The 15,000-nt window shown below is 47.8% G+C and overlaps 1 protein-coding gene across 7 annotated transcripts in view; it reads right to left on the reverse strand.

Moving 5' to 3' along the window:
- Positions 1-15,000, reverse strand: part of robo2 (roundabout, axon guidance receptor, homolog 2 (Drosophila)) — a 388,246-nt gene that overhangs the window by 357,693 nt on the left and 15,553 nt on the right. For all 7 annotated transcript variants that reach the window (XM_042296388.1, XM_042296384.1, XM_042296385.1 and 4 more), the window contains exon 2: positions 6,961-7,287. In XM_042296388.1, the coding sequence (XP_042152322.1) occupies positions 6,961-7,287 (327 nt within the window). The remainder of the gene's footprint in view (positions 1-6,960; positions 7,288-15,000) is intronic.

A 15,000-nucleotide genomic window follows, 5' to 3' on the forward strand; every position in this document is an offset into this window, starting at 1 on the left:
TTCCCCTCTCTCCCTATATCTCTTCCCTCTCTCCCTACATCTCTTCCACTCTCTCCCCATGTCTCTTCCCCTCTCTCCCTACATCTCTTCCCCTCTCTCCCCATGTCTCTTCCACTCCTTCCCTACGTCTCTTCCCCTCTCTCCCCACGTTTCTTCCCCTCCTTCCCTACGTCTCTTCCCTCCCTCCCTAAGTCTCTTCCCTCCTTCCCTAAGTCTCTTCCCCTCTTACATCTCTTCCTTCCCTACATCTCTTCCCCTCCTTCCTAAGTCTCTTCCCCTCTCTCCCTACATCTCTTCCCTCTCTCCCTACATCTCTTCCCCTCTCTCCCTACATCTCTTCCCCTCTCTCCCCACGTCTCTTCCCCTCCTTCCCTAAGTCTCTTCCCCTCTCTCCCCATGTCTCTTCCCCTCCTTCCCTACGTCTCTTCCCCTCCCTCCCTAAGTCTCTTCCCCTCCTTCCCTACGTCTCTTCCCCTCTCTCCCCACGTCTCTTCCCCTCCTTCCCTACGTCTCTTCCCCTCTCTCCCTACGTCTCTTCCCCTCTCTCCCTACATCTCTTCCCCTCTCTCCCTCCGGACCATAAACACCTCCAACCACACGCACTTAGACTAAACACACACACTTACACGCACATCAGAATTATTTAGTCATATCCGACACTCAATTAAAAGTACATATGTGTATCTGGAGCAGTGCTGCACATGAGCATCTCTCCACCTGAAGAGATAATTAACATTTTCCTGGGATCCTATTGGCCCAGCTGCATCTTGTCACACTTACATAATACACATGGATTTCCACCGCAAATGTAATCAGCGAAGTGAATGGGGCTAGCACTGCTCTTACATGAGGTTCACTATGATTTATGAACCAGCTCATTGACCCAGTTAATGTTGAATAGAGAGAAAAGTGGGACTGGGAAGGCATCCCTCTCTTATCTGCAGTGGTGAGATGCATGCAGAGGAGCAGGCCTGGGGTCAGTCTGTGGAAGCTTGTCAGGCAGCATTAGATTATCAAAAGCAGAGCACTAAGATACCCTGTAGGCACCAACTAACAGAGGCCTTTTCTCTCTTTCAGCTAATAACTGAAAATGTAAGACAGAAAGAAAAGCCGTAATGAAATCTGGTGCACCCTTTCAGCCAGTGTACTGTAAAAAGAAAGGCAAGGCCAGCTCATATATCCATGAGTAGGGCAGCAGTGTGTATTCATTGGATAATATTGAATATAAGGGACGTGTTTGGAGAGCTAAGCTCAGTCAATGTACTGGTACTGGTCTGGCCAATCTGGCTCATATTAATAATGTAGCCAGGGACTCCTTTTTAGAAGCCTCCTCCCCTCCTCCCCTCCTCCCCTCTTCCCCTCCTCCCCTCTTCCCATCCTCCCCTCCTCCCCTCTTCCCCTCCTCCCCTCCTCCCCTCTTCCCCTCCTCCCTCTTCCCCTCCTCTCCTCCTCCCCCCCTCTTCCCCCCTCCTCCCCTCCTCCCCTTCTCCCCTCTTCCCCTCCTCCCCTCCTCCCCTCTTCCCCTCCTCCCCTCTTCCCTCTCTTCCCTCTTCTGCAGCAGTAGAGAGTGGTGGTGTTGAGTGGTGGTGTTGAGTGGTGGTGTTGAGTGGTGGTGTTGAGTGAGTGGAGCCCAGTGTGGTGTCCAGAGCTCAGCCGTGCTCCTCGACCCAGCAGACACTGACTTCAATTTGTTTCAGAGCTGCAATTCAAGTATCTCACCGGGGTCCTGCTCAACCACTCATGAGAGAGGGAGGTAGAGGTGGGCGAGAGGAGGGAGGGGGGGCAGAGGTGGGCTCAATACGGGGTAAGAGGGGGGCAGAAGTTGATCGAAGGCAGAGGTGGGCATGGAGGATATCACAAATAAACCACTGATTTTACAAGGATTCAGATTAGAATGTGACTTAAAATGAGTGCTAATGCGATTGGCAGAAAGGTTAGAAGCCCAGTAGGGATGGAAGGTGCTGATAACCATGATCACTGCTGTAAGCCCCTGCAATTGGATTTAGTAGACCCCAAACCACCTCTCAGCCCCCTGCCCCTCCTAAAAGACCTGGCTCTAGTTAGCACCCAGAGAATGGAGAAAGCCTGGACTCCATCATATCAGTGTTCCTATTCTTTCCTCTCTCTGGCCTTTCCTTATCCTGTCTTCTGCTGAACTTATAACCCCTGACCCCTCACCTCTGAGCCACTAAAGCATTCAAAACCTAATTCAAACCCTCCTTGACCACCCAAGCCTGGGAGAGAGAGAGTCAGTGAGAGAAAGAGAGAGAGTGGGAGAGTCGAAACAGCAAGAGAGAAAAAAGGATAATCTGGAGACTTCATACATTTTTCATGAATTTTCATTTAGGCTGGGAGAGGCCTCTTACAGCGATCGATAGATCAAGCTGCTGTCACACTGTTAGCACCTGGGGGCTTCTGGGAAGGGAGGGGCCAAGGGAGGGGCCCATGGGAGGGGAGGGGACAGGATCAGAGGCGGACGGTTGGCCCCGGCAACCAACCCCCACCCCATCCCCGCGATTCACGCAGTCCATTTTCCTAACACCCCCTCCCATCCCTACAGCAATCACCACTAGTCAACATTATCCCTACAGTTATCACCACCAGTCAACATTATCACTACAGCTATCACCACTAGTCAACGTTATCACCCCAGAAACAATGAGAAATGTGCAGCCCCGAGTTCCCACAGTCTATATTCCTTACACCCACAAAACCCATCATAACTCACCCCAGAATGAAACCACACCCAATTGGAACAGTCCACACTGATTTAACTATCCATTTCCATGATGTATCATCATTTCCCCTTTCCAAGATGGATGGCCTCTATTTTCATAACAATGCCTAAAAAGTGCTGTGTATTGATCAGCTGGGGGAGCAGACTTCATGAAAGGCTCCTCTCACTTAAGCTGCCGGTCAGTCCAGCCAATCCCCCTACGGCCCCAGTCCAATACTGTTTCACTACTAATGACCTGAAACCTGGCAGCCCAACTCACTCTTTCCTGCCCTATGTACAACAAGTGGAAGAAGGGTCCAAAATAAATGAATCAAATGTGTTACTAAAACACAGGCTAGGTCTGGGTTTGTAAAGGCAGGGTGCAGAACAAACACAGACATATATATTCCACAGTGTTAACTGAAGGAACTGTCGGTCCTGTAACCTTCCCCAGAGTCACCAGAGTTTTTGTGGCCGCTGGGGCCTTTGTGAGACTCTTCAAAGGTAAGCTGATCTTTGGGTCAGGTGCAGCCTGCATTTCAGTGTCTTCCAGCACAGCAGTGCACAGCACAGCCCTGGAAGCCCGTGTCAAATGTCAATTGGGAGCTTTCATCTGTGACTGTCGCTCCACCCTCCACCCTCCACCCCACTATCCCTCTGCAATAGCTCTGCCCTGACATCATCCAGCTCCCTGTAGTATGACAGTTGGACAAGTCCAACTCAAATGGCTGCCAGGATCCCTCACTAACCTCAAACACCATGATCCCTCCCCTGGGCTTGAACGTCTATCCACACAATTATGTCTACTCACTCAAAATACAACACAATGCTGTGTAATCATCTCTTCAGAATACATGCCAAAAAACAATGAAAGCACAGATCAAATGTTGAAAGTATACCTCACCCGCTCTTAGATTGGGTTTAATGTAGGCTATGACATAGAGGACCTCACCCGCTCTTAGATTGGGTTTAATGTAGGCTATGACATAGAGGACCTCACCCGCTCTTAGATTGGGTTTAATGTAGGCTATGACATAGAGGACCTCACCAGCTCTTACTTTGGGTTTAATGTAGGCTATGACATAGAGGACCTCTCCAGCTCTTAGCTTTTGGGTTTAATGTAGGCTATGACATAGAGGACCTCTCCAGCTCTTAGTTTGGGTTTAATGTAGGCTATGACATAGAGGACCTCTCCAGCTCTTAGTTTGGGTTTAATGTAGGCTATGACATAGAGGATCTCTCCAGCTCTTAGATTGGGTTTAATGTAGGCTATGACATAGAGGATCTCTCCAGCTCTTAGTTTGGGTTTAATGTAGGCTATGACATAGAGGATCTCTCCAGCTCTTTCAGTCACTCAGAAAGAGCATGACTTCTAAAGCAGGACACAATAAACACTAGCATGTCATGTGATTAGGGAGTCTATTCTTAAGCAATAAGGCCTGAGGGGTTGTGGTATATGGCCAATATACCACAGTTAAGGGCTGTTCTTATGCACGATGCAATGCGGAATGCTAGGATACAGCCCTTAGCCTGGCCACCCAGAGAGCAAGGCTGATGTTTTTACGTATTCCTAACCAAATGTGTTTTTTGATCGTTTTTTGCGTTGTTTGTAACTGATTTTGGAACTTATTTTGTACATAATGTTGCTGCTACCGTCTCTTGTGACCAAAAATAACTTCTGGACATCAGAACTGCGATTACTCACCACGGACTGGCAGAATCCTTTTTTTCCTTTAACAAGTCCAACGAGCCCGACGTGAATGATATACTGCTTCCCGGGAACAGGCCCAGATCCCCGTGAAGAGAAGGCAGAGAAAAAGGGGCCATAGGGCAGGCTGCCTTCTGAGAATTTGTAGGCAATAAAATAAAATAAACACTTCCTTCCATTCTGCTAGCAAACGTGCAATCTTTGGAAAATAAAATCAATGACCTACGCGGAAGATTAAACTACCAAAGGGACATTCAAAACTGTAATATCTCATGCTGTGATCACGCTCTCCGCAGCCGATGTGAGTCTGACCTTTAAACAGGTCAACATTCACAAGACCACAGGGCCAGACAGATTACCAGGATGTGCACTATGAGCATTTGCTGACCAACTGCGAGCATGAACTAACATTTTCAACCTCTCCCTGTCCGAGTCTGTAATACCAACATGTTTCAAGCAGACCACCATAGTCCCCTGTGCTCAAGAACACTAAGGTAACCTGTCTAAATGACTACTGACCCGTAGCACTCACATCTGTAGCCATGAAGTGCCTTGAAAGGCTGGTCATGATTCACATCAACACCATTGTCCCAGAAACCCTAGACTCACTCCAATTTGCATACCGCCCTAACAGATCCACAGATGATGGAATTTTTATTGCACTCCACACTGCCCTATCCCACCTGGACAAAAGGATCACCTATGTGAGAATGCTATTCGTTGACTACAGCTCAGCGCTCAACACCATAGTGCCCTCAAAGCTCATCAACAAGCTAAAGGAACCTGGGACTAAACACCTCCCTCTGCAACTGGATCCTGGACTTCCTGACAGGCCGCCCCCAGATGGTAAGGGTAGGTAACAACAAATCTGCCACACTGATCCTCAACACGGGGGCCCCTCAAGGGTGCGTGCTCAGTCCCCTCCTGTACTCCCCATTCACTCATGACTGCACGGCCTGGCACGACTCCAACACCATCATTAAGTTTGCAGATGACACAACAGTAGTAGGTCTGATCACCGAAAATGACGAGAACTGGCCATGTGGTGCCAGGTCAACAACCTCTCCCTCAACGTGATCAGGACAAATGAGATGACTATGGACTACAGGAAAAAGCAGACCAAGCACACCCCCATTCTCATTGACGGGGCTGTAGTGGAGCAGGTTGAGAGCTTCAAGTTCTTTGGTGTCCACATCACCAACAAACTAACATGGTTCAAGCATACCAATACAGCCATGAAGAGGGCACAACAAAACCTTTTCCCCCTGAGGAGACTGAAAGGATGGCTACCCAGACTATTTGCATTGCCCCCCCCCCGCCCCCTACTCTTTTAATTAAACCGCTGCTACGATCTGTGTTATCATCTATGCATAGTCACTTAATAACTCTAACAACATGTTCATATTACCTCGACTAACCGGTGCCCCGCACATTGACTCTGTACCAGTACCCCCCAGTATATACTCTTGCTATTGTTATTTTACTGCTGCTCTTTAATTACTTGTTACTTTTATTTAATATTCTTTCTTTTAAAAAACTTTTTTCACATTTTACCCCCTTTTCTCCCCAATTTCGTGGTATCCAATTGTTAGTAGTTACTATCTTGTCTCATCACTACAACTCCCATACGGGCTCGGGAGAGACGAAGGTCGAAAGCCATGCGTCCTCTGAAACACAACCCAACCAAGCCTCACTGCTTCTTAACACAGCTCACATCCAACCCGGAAGCCAGCCGCACCAATGTGTCGGAGGAAACACTGTGCACCTGGCGACCTGGTTAACGCGCACTGCGCCCGGCCCGCCAAACCCGGCCAAACCCTCCCCAACCTGGACGACGCTAGGCCAATTGTGCGTCAACCCACGGACCTCCCGGCCCTATTTATTATTCTTATTCGTTTTTTTATTTATTAAACTTCATTGTTGGTTAGGGAATCGTAAGTAAGCATTCCACTGTGAGGTCTACACCTGTTGTATTCGACGCATGTGACAAATACAATTTGATTTGATTTGGTATACTGGCCAAGTATCACAAACCCCCGAGGTGCCTTATTGCTATTACGAACTGGTTACCAACATAATTAGAGCAGTACAAATACATATTTTGTCATACCCATCGTATATGGTTTGATATACTGTACTACGTCTTTCAGCCAATCAGGATTCAGGGCTCGAACCACCCAGTTTATAATGTCTATTAAAAGTTCTCTGATTGAATTCCCTTTCAGAACAAACACAGTGAAATTACCTGTAGTTCACGAAGATTCAAATTGTATTTTAAATAATGGCATTAATTAGATGTTGGAAGAACCACAATGTCCAACAAAAATATGTTTCATTGTCTCGGCCTGTCTTGAGGCTTTAAACGTAATTCCTTCTGGAGAGCAAAGGACAAACAACCCGTTGAGTCTGCCGTTTTCATCAGTAAGTTTGGTATGGAAAATCATTCAACCCATATAAACATGGAGAGCAACATAAAGAACCTAAGAGGACGACTGAGCAAAATATGAACATGTAATGTATGTAATTGTTGACTTACATGCTACTTCCAGGGATGCATTGCGGCTGACAGCTTCTCCCAGGTAGTTGCGGGCGACACAGACGTAGGAGCCCTCATCCGGTTTGGAGCGTCGTCCGTGGACGATGCGTAGGAAAAAGAGGGAGCCGCTGGGAAGGAGCATGCGGTGAGACCGCGGGTCGTCTTTGTCCGTTTCTACCCGCTCCCCGTCCTTGTACCACTCCACCGTGGGGCTGGGCCGCCCCTCCGCCTTGCAGTTGAGGGTGGCGGGCTCCCCCTTGGACACGATCAGGTCAGAGGGGTGCTCTACGATCCGGGGTGGGGAGTCCTCCTGGCGCAGACGGGATCCTGGGAAGAGAAGAGGAGATAAGAGGAGATGACGAACAGTACAACATGAACAGTGGATGCTTTTAACATCTCAGTGTTTTCCTCAAATTAGATTTCTTAATTCTAGCATTCTCAAATCTCTCATAAAAACATCACATATAGGCAGGAAGAGACTATTGAAGGTGGTCCTATTAGTATCCATTCAACTAGTATAGCCATAGGTTATTCTGCTTGCTTGTTCTGTCTTTCCACCTCATCAGGTGATAGTAGGACAGGGCTTCAACCACCAGTCCAACCACCAGTCAATCCACCAGTCCAACCACCACTCCATCCACCAGTCCAACCACCAGTCCATCCACCAGTCCATCCACCAGTCCAACCACCAGTTCACCCTAGTCCAACCACCAGTCCAACCACCAGTTTCACCCCAGTCCAACCACCAGTTCACCCCAGTCCAACCACCAGTTCACCCCAGTCCCCCCAGTTCAACCACCAGTTCACCCCAGTCCAACCACCAGTTCAACCACCAGTTCACCCCAGTCCAACCACCAGTTCACCCCAGTCCCCCCAGTTCAACCACCAGTTCACCCCAGTCCAACCACCAGTTCAACCACCAGTTCACCCCAGTCCAACCACCAGTTCACCCCAGTCAAACACCAGCCATCTGCTCCTCTCTACCATACATTTAAGGCCTCCTGGGTAATTGGACCCAAGGGGAAACAGAGTATAGAGGCGTGGAGACAGCATACATCTGAAATCCAGCTACACACACACATGCATGCGTGCACACACAATCACACACACACAAACATTCACTCAAAGGGGAGAGAAGGGGGGGCATTGTGGACACAGGCACAAACAAAATAATATCGGCCCCCCCCACTGTCAGAGGTCTGTCTCTGTGTAACGTGACTGTTCAGAAGGTTGGGTCTGGGGCCAGTGCTGGATCTGGTAAAATGCTAATCCTTTGTTATTCAGAACATGGACTGTTCCTTTTAAGTGGAGCTACCATGGGGCCAGCCAGGGTCTTTATAGTGGAGCTACCACGGGGCCAGCCTGGGTCTTTATAGTGGAGCTACCACTGGGCCAGCCAGGGTCTTTATAGTGGAGCTACCACTGGGCCAGCCAGGGTCTTTATAGTGGAGTTACCACTGGGCCAGCCAGGGTCTTTATAGTGGAGCTACCACTGGGCCAGCCAGGGTCTTTATAGTGGAGCTACCACTGGGCCAGCCAGGGTCTTTATAGTGGAGTTACCACTGGGCCAGCCAGGGTCTTTATAGTGGAGCTACCACTGGGCCAGCCAGGGTCTTTATGGTGGAGCTACCACTGGGCCAGCCAGGGTCGTTATAGTGGAGCTACCACTGGGCCAGCCATGGTCTTTATAGTGGAGCTACCACTGGGCCAGCCAGGGTCTTTATAGTGGAGCTACCACTGGGCCAGCCAGGTCGTTATAGTGGAGCTACCACTGGGCCAGCCATGGTCTTTATAGTGGAGCTACCACTGGGCCAGCCAGGGTCTTTATAGTGGAGCTACCACTGGGCCAGCCAGGGTCGTTATAGTGGAGCTACCACTGGGCCAGCCAGGGTCTTTATAGTGGAGCTACCACTGGGCCAGGAATGTGAGTCTGGCAGCTATGATAATGCTGCCCCAGCCCATTCCCAGTGCCATGTGTATCTCTCTGTGACCAAGTCTTAACCCTGCAGATAAGATGCCAGAGGCCACATTTACATCACTGAGGCCCCGCAAAAGCTCCAGAGAAAAGAGTTTGATCCACCACTGAACCGTCACACATGCAGTCCTGGAGCAGAACGAACAGGGCTTTACTCTGCCAACTACTTACTTAGTATTTTCCTCTGAATGTCATCTAATGCCCACAAACAAAAATTGTTGATCAATAAATAAACTGTTGATCAATAAATAAACTGTTGATCAATAAATAAACTGTTGATCAATAAATAAACTTTTGATCAATAAATAAACTGTTGATCAATAAATAAACTTTTGATCAATAAATAGAGTATGTATTGTTGTGACACACCTCCCAGTCAACGAAACATACAACCTAATACACTGCTTAATAGTCTTGGAGCAGGAGAAAGGATGGCGATAGGCATTAAGACTGCAGTGCCAGGTGTGTGTTTGTACAAGGCTGTGCCCTTCCCTGGGGCAGTAGTGAAGGTGTGAGTGGGTGAGTTACTGGATAGAGGAGCAGTGTACTGTCCACACAGCCTTTCGTGCTTCCCTGCCTGCCTACCATTGTCAAGGCTAACTGCAGTATGGGACTCAGAAATACAGTAGTCACAGCAGCATAGTAGATGTGTAGTTCTTTGTTCATCTGGGTGTCCCACCTCGTACCTGTATACCCTGGGGAGGGGACACACTGTATCCCAGCCTGGTCCACTGTTACAAGGACACACTGTACCCCAGCCTGGTTCACTGTTACAAGGACACACTGTACCCCAGCCTGGTCCCCTGTTACAAGGACACACTGTACCCCAGCCTGGTCCCCTGTTAAAAGGACACACTGTATCCCAGCCTGGTCCCCTGTTAAAAGGACACACTGTACCCCAGCCTGGTTCCCTGCTAAAAGGACACACTGTACCCCAGCCTGGTCCCCTGTTAAAAGGACACACTAGGGGAGAAACCTAACAGTCAGCAACAAAACACTTCAAAAACCTGAGTGTGTGTTCCTCTTAGCATGGGTCAGGCAGATCAGACAGTGGTGCACTGACCCCAGAACAGGGACATTGTCTGTTCCTCTCTCACCTAATTTGGGCTAATTCCCTCCATTTCACTGTCATTGATTAGCGATCAGGCCTGGTGTCCAGGGCCTAAGTGGGGCCACAGACAGGGGCTTGTAAGGGAGGGGGTGGGGAAGCACAATCAGCTCATGGTGTCCATCTTCCATTGATCTAATCTCCATGGCTTTGTGTAGCTGCTCCCCTATACATCTGCTGTTGGTTGTGAATCGAGTAAATCCATGTGGCCAGCCATTTTGCTTTTTCTATTCAGTAATGAAACTACTCTCCCCTGCTTCTCTGTCCCTGGCTTTCCCCACCTCCATTAGCAGTGTTAGGGAAGGTAAACACCAACTCAGTCTAGCCTTGCAGCCAGTGTCTCTGAAGGTGTTGGAGTGTACGGGTTCATGTTAGTATTGTGGTGCTAAGTGAGTTAATGAATGAGGTACTGATTTACATGATGACATATATAAATGGTGGGTTGAGATAAGGACTTGGAGACCCTCTCTCCCCCAGATGGAGTGCCAACAACACATTCATTCCTATCTCATTGGAGCATCTGCTTCCCCAACAATCCACTGGGCCCACAGTAGCTCTACACCCAAACCAACATCCAGGCGCCACGCCAAAACTGTGGAGACTCGATTATATTTATATCAGTCTGATTTATTTTAATCTAATTTATTTTCCAATCTAGTACCTTCTAATCAGTTAAACCTTAAGTCTCTGTCTGCTATCCTGTATCCTGTGGACATTTACCAAGCAGATGCATCCACTATTGTCCTTTCCCTGCCAGGCAAACCAGAGCTGTGTAGATGGAAGGAGAGAGTGGCAAATGTGACTGGTCAGACTGACCTTCATGTCCAGCAGAGGGATGGCTATGCTAATATATATTCATACAGTAGTAAAGCTGAAAATACAATGAATCCATCCGTCTACATGTAAATGAAATGGATGGATGGAAAAATTGCAAAAGATTTAACACCTGTGAAATGAAGCCATATGAAACAGCTGAGTAACCGCAATGAACACCCACCACACACACACACACACACACACACACACACACACACACACACACACACACACACACACACAGAGAGAGAGTGGTGTCCCCCAGCACCACAGTCCCCTTGCTCCCCTCCTCCCTGTGCAATGCCCCCAGCCCCAGCTAGATCCAGAGACAGAGAGGATCAAAGTGAAAGGCTAATGCATCTTCCCATCAGCCACCAGGCCATACAGCTCACTAGCCTCCCGACTCACAGGAGAGAAAGTCAATTTGCTGCTTCCTATTGGTTCCCCCTTCTCACTCCTTTTACGGTAAATGGGCTTTCTGTTGCCCTCTTAATGTGATCATTGGTGCTGTGCAATCAAGTGCTCTCTGAGCTGAGGCGAGTGCACTTCACAGGGTCTCAGGGCACATGTTCCAATCAAATACCTGTCTTTTCCCTGCTCTGCAATAACACCGCCATTACTTTACACCAGCAGCGCGCCGTGGTGCGCTGGGTGGAGCAGCCGGTCATCCACTCCTCAACTAAAGCACAGACCAGGCAGCAAACAGACAAGCACAGAGGAGAGAGAGAAAGAGGGGAGGATATGAGGGATGACTGCACCCACTGACTCCTCTTCTGTCTTTTAACTGCAGGGGTTTGACCCAGATTGGAAACATTTCTCAGACGTTGTTGCAGTGGTCTAAATGCATCTGCTATCTTTGTTTTAATCCTGTGGCTCAGATCTAGCAGGGCCTTTCTTCACCATAGATGTGTTAGCAAAACATAAATTGACTGCCAGGAAGTCATAAACCGAATCATTAAAACAAATCCCAGAAAACACATTGACACATAAAAACCTCCAACACACTGAAATTTGTCATGAGGAGTTTTTACATCTTCCTTTTGGAGCCAGAATGTTATCGCGGTTTGGCCAAAGCCTGACTATAAACATCTGTTTAAAACCTCTTAAGGATCAGACCATTTTTTTCCATTTTTGCCTAAAATGACATACCCAAACCTAACTGCCTGTAGCTCAGGACCTGAAGCAAGGACATGCATATTCTTAATATCATTTGAAAGGACACACTTTGAAGTTTGTGGAAATGTAAAAGTAATGTAGGAGAATATATAATACAAAGAAAAAAACAACTGTCACGCCTTGGTCTTAGTATTTTGTGTTTTCTTTATTTATTTGGTCAGGCCAGGGTGTGACATGGGTTTATTTTGTGGTGTGTTTTTGTGTATGGGTTTTAGTAGGTATTGGGATTGTGGCTGAGTAGGGTTGTCTAGGAGAGTCTACGGCTGCCTGAGGCGGTTCTCAATCAGAGTCAGGTGATTCTCGTTGTCTCTGATTGGGAACCATATTTAGGTAGCCGGGTTTCACTGAGTGTTTCTGTCTCAGTGTTTTGTATTTCACCAGATAGGCTGTATAGGTTTTCACGTTGCGTTTGTTGTTTTGTATTTCGTGTTTATTCGTTAATTAAACATGTATCTAACTTACCACGCTGCATTTTGGTCCGACTCTCTTTCGACGGAAGAAAACCGTAACAACAACATTTTTTGTATTTTTTCTGTACCATCATCTTTGAAATGCAAGAGAAAGGCCATAATGTATTATTCCAGCCCAGGCACATTTTAGATTTTGGCCACTAGATGACAGCAGTGTATGTGCAAAGTTTTAGACTGATCCAAAGAACCATTGTATTTCTGTTAAATATTTTGTATCAAGACGGCCCAAACTTGCCTAATTGTTTTTTTAATAACGTTTCAAGTTCAAAACTGTGCACTCTCCTCAAACAATAGCATTGTATTATTTCACTGTAATAGCTACTTTAAATTGGACAGTGCAATTAGATTAACAAGAATTTAAGCTTTCTGCCAATATCAGATATGTCTATGTCCTGGGAAATGTTCTTGTTAATCGATCTTGTAGAGGTTAACTACATGTGTGCGTGAGCGCATCTCTTTATCTCCTTCTCTCTCACTGCCGAGGAAAGAGCAGGCTATATCAGCCACAGGTGGCCGCTGCCACCTTAATTAGGGAGGATGGGCTCATATGTAGTAATGGCTGGAACAGTTAATGAAATGCTATCCAACACGTCAAACGCATGGTTTCCACGTGTTTGATGCAATTCCATTGACTCCATTCCAGCCATTATTATGAGCCGTTCTCCCCTCAGCAGGTTACATCAGCAGCATATCTACCCCACACAGTGACCACACAAGAAGCCGGTCTCTTTATATCATCTTCAGCACATATTTATTCATATGTAGACCAGAAGGTTGGGCCTTTGATCATCTTGTTGTAATTATTTTTATTAGCTCCCAGGAGAAATCCCCAGCCCACCAACCAAATCAATAGCCACACCAGTCTCCTCCAGGGCAGGTAGGAAGGGCTCCCCAAAGAGACATCAGTTATTCTGCCAACAGACAGGAGCGCGTGCAGATCACAGGTATCCAAGGGCAACCTCGGACCCAAGAGTTCCAGTGTTCCAGTCACTGAAGCTCCATAAACCACCAACTAGTAACCCTGGCCAAGACTACATCAGCTATGGGGTTAGGACTGAAGATGTGTGACACATTTAGAATGAGGCATCCATTCTACATGAGATGTTAGCTGAATGCGAATGAATATACCATTATTTACAGTAAAAAAAATTGTATTTATTAAATATTGATTGTCTAATCTTGGTTGTCTACTCTGTCCATCTCTCCCCTACTCTCCCTGTACCTCATTCATTATTTTTCCTTCTCTGTCCCGCCAATGTCCTGTCCCTGGTGTGTAGGGTGACAGGGCCATATCTGTCATGTCATCAGAGGGGGATGTGCGCGGGCGGTGGGGGGAAACTAGAGGTGGCGATGGGATGATGTTACTGGCTGCCTCACGCCTCTGTGCTGACCTGCCGAGTCACCCTGCACATGGCCCCCTCAGCCCCCTCCGCTACCCAGATTCATCTTCTTAAGGGGAGCTGTCAACGGCGTCACACCACACTGGCCCTAACACAGTCTCCCAGACACTAGGGCTTTGACAATACCTGTATCGTAATATTTTTTTCCATGGTAAAAACGAAAACATAAAGCAGACCAATCTCTTTGGTCCTTTAAAAACCTGCTGTATGTAAAATATTGAGTGCTATAGCTTGGAAGATATTAAATGTGACTCTGGATGACAACATAATGATGTTTGTTCCCAGCATTAGGGCTTTTTCCTAAGAAGTTAAATCCGCTTTGTAGCTTGTTTCCTTGCCACGATACTAACGAGTATCGTGATACTGGTATCGTCCCGGCTCTACCTGACACAGCTCATCTATAGGAGACATCCATACATAACACAGCAGCTCATCTCAAAGAACACAACAACCTGTTATCTCCTCTGGAATCTGGCCTATCCCACAGATTCTAATGAACAAACCCCTGCAGACAGGAATGCGACCACATCCTTTCACTGCAGCAGTATAAACAGAGAGACATGAAGAGGGAGAGGAAGAGAGAGAAAAAGAGAGAAAGAGAGCTGACTTGCTGCCAGTGAGCTCACAGGTGCAAAGCAGATTCCATCGCCATCCACTGCAGCGAAGGTAGGGAGGCAGGCAGGAAGAGAGGTAGGCAGGCAGGAAGAGAGGTAGGCAGGCAGGAAGAGAGGTAGGCAGGCAGGAAGAGAGGTAGGCAGGCAGGAAGAGAGGTAGGCAGGCAGGAAGAGAGGTAGGCAGGCAGGAAGAGAGGTAGGCAGGCAGGAAGAGAGGTAGGCAGGCAGGAAGAGAGGGAGGCAGGCAGGAAGAGAAGTAGGCAGGCAGGAAGAGAGGTAGGCAGGCATGAAGAGAGGTAGGCAGGCAGGAAGAGAGATAGGCAGGCAGGAAGAGAGGTAGGCAGGCGGGAAGAGAGGGACGCAGGCAGGAAGAGAGGTAGGCAGGCAGGAAGAGAGGTAGCCAGGCGGGAAGAGAAGTAGGCAGGTGGGAAGAGAGGGAGGCAGGCAAGAAGAGAGGTAGGCAGGCAGGAAGAGAGGGAGG

Source organism: Oncorhynchus tshawytscha, linkage group LG13 (assembly GCF_018296145.1).
Source record: "Oncorhynchus tshawytscha isolate Ot180627B linkage group LG13, Otsh_v2.0, whole genome shotgun sequence".
Classification (NCBI taxonomy): domain Eukaryota; kingdom Metazoa; phylum Chordata; class Actinopteri; order Salmoniformes; family Salmonidae; genus Oncorhynchus; species Oncorhynchus tshawytscha.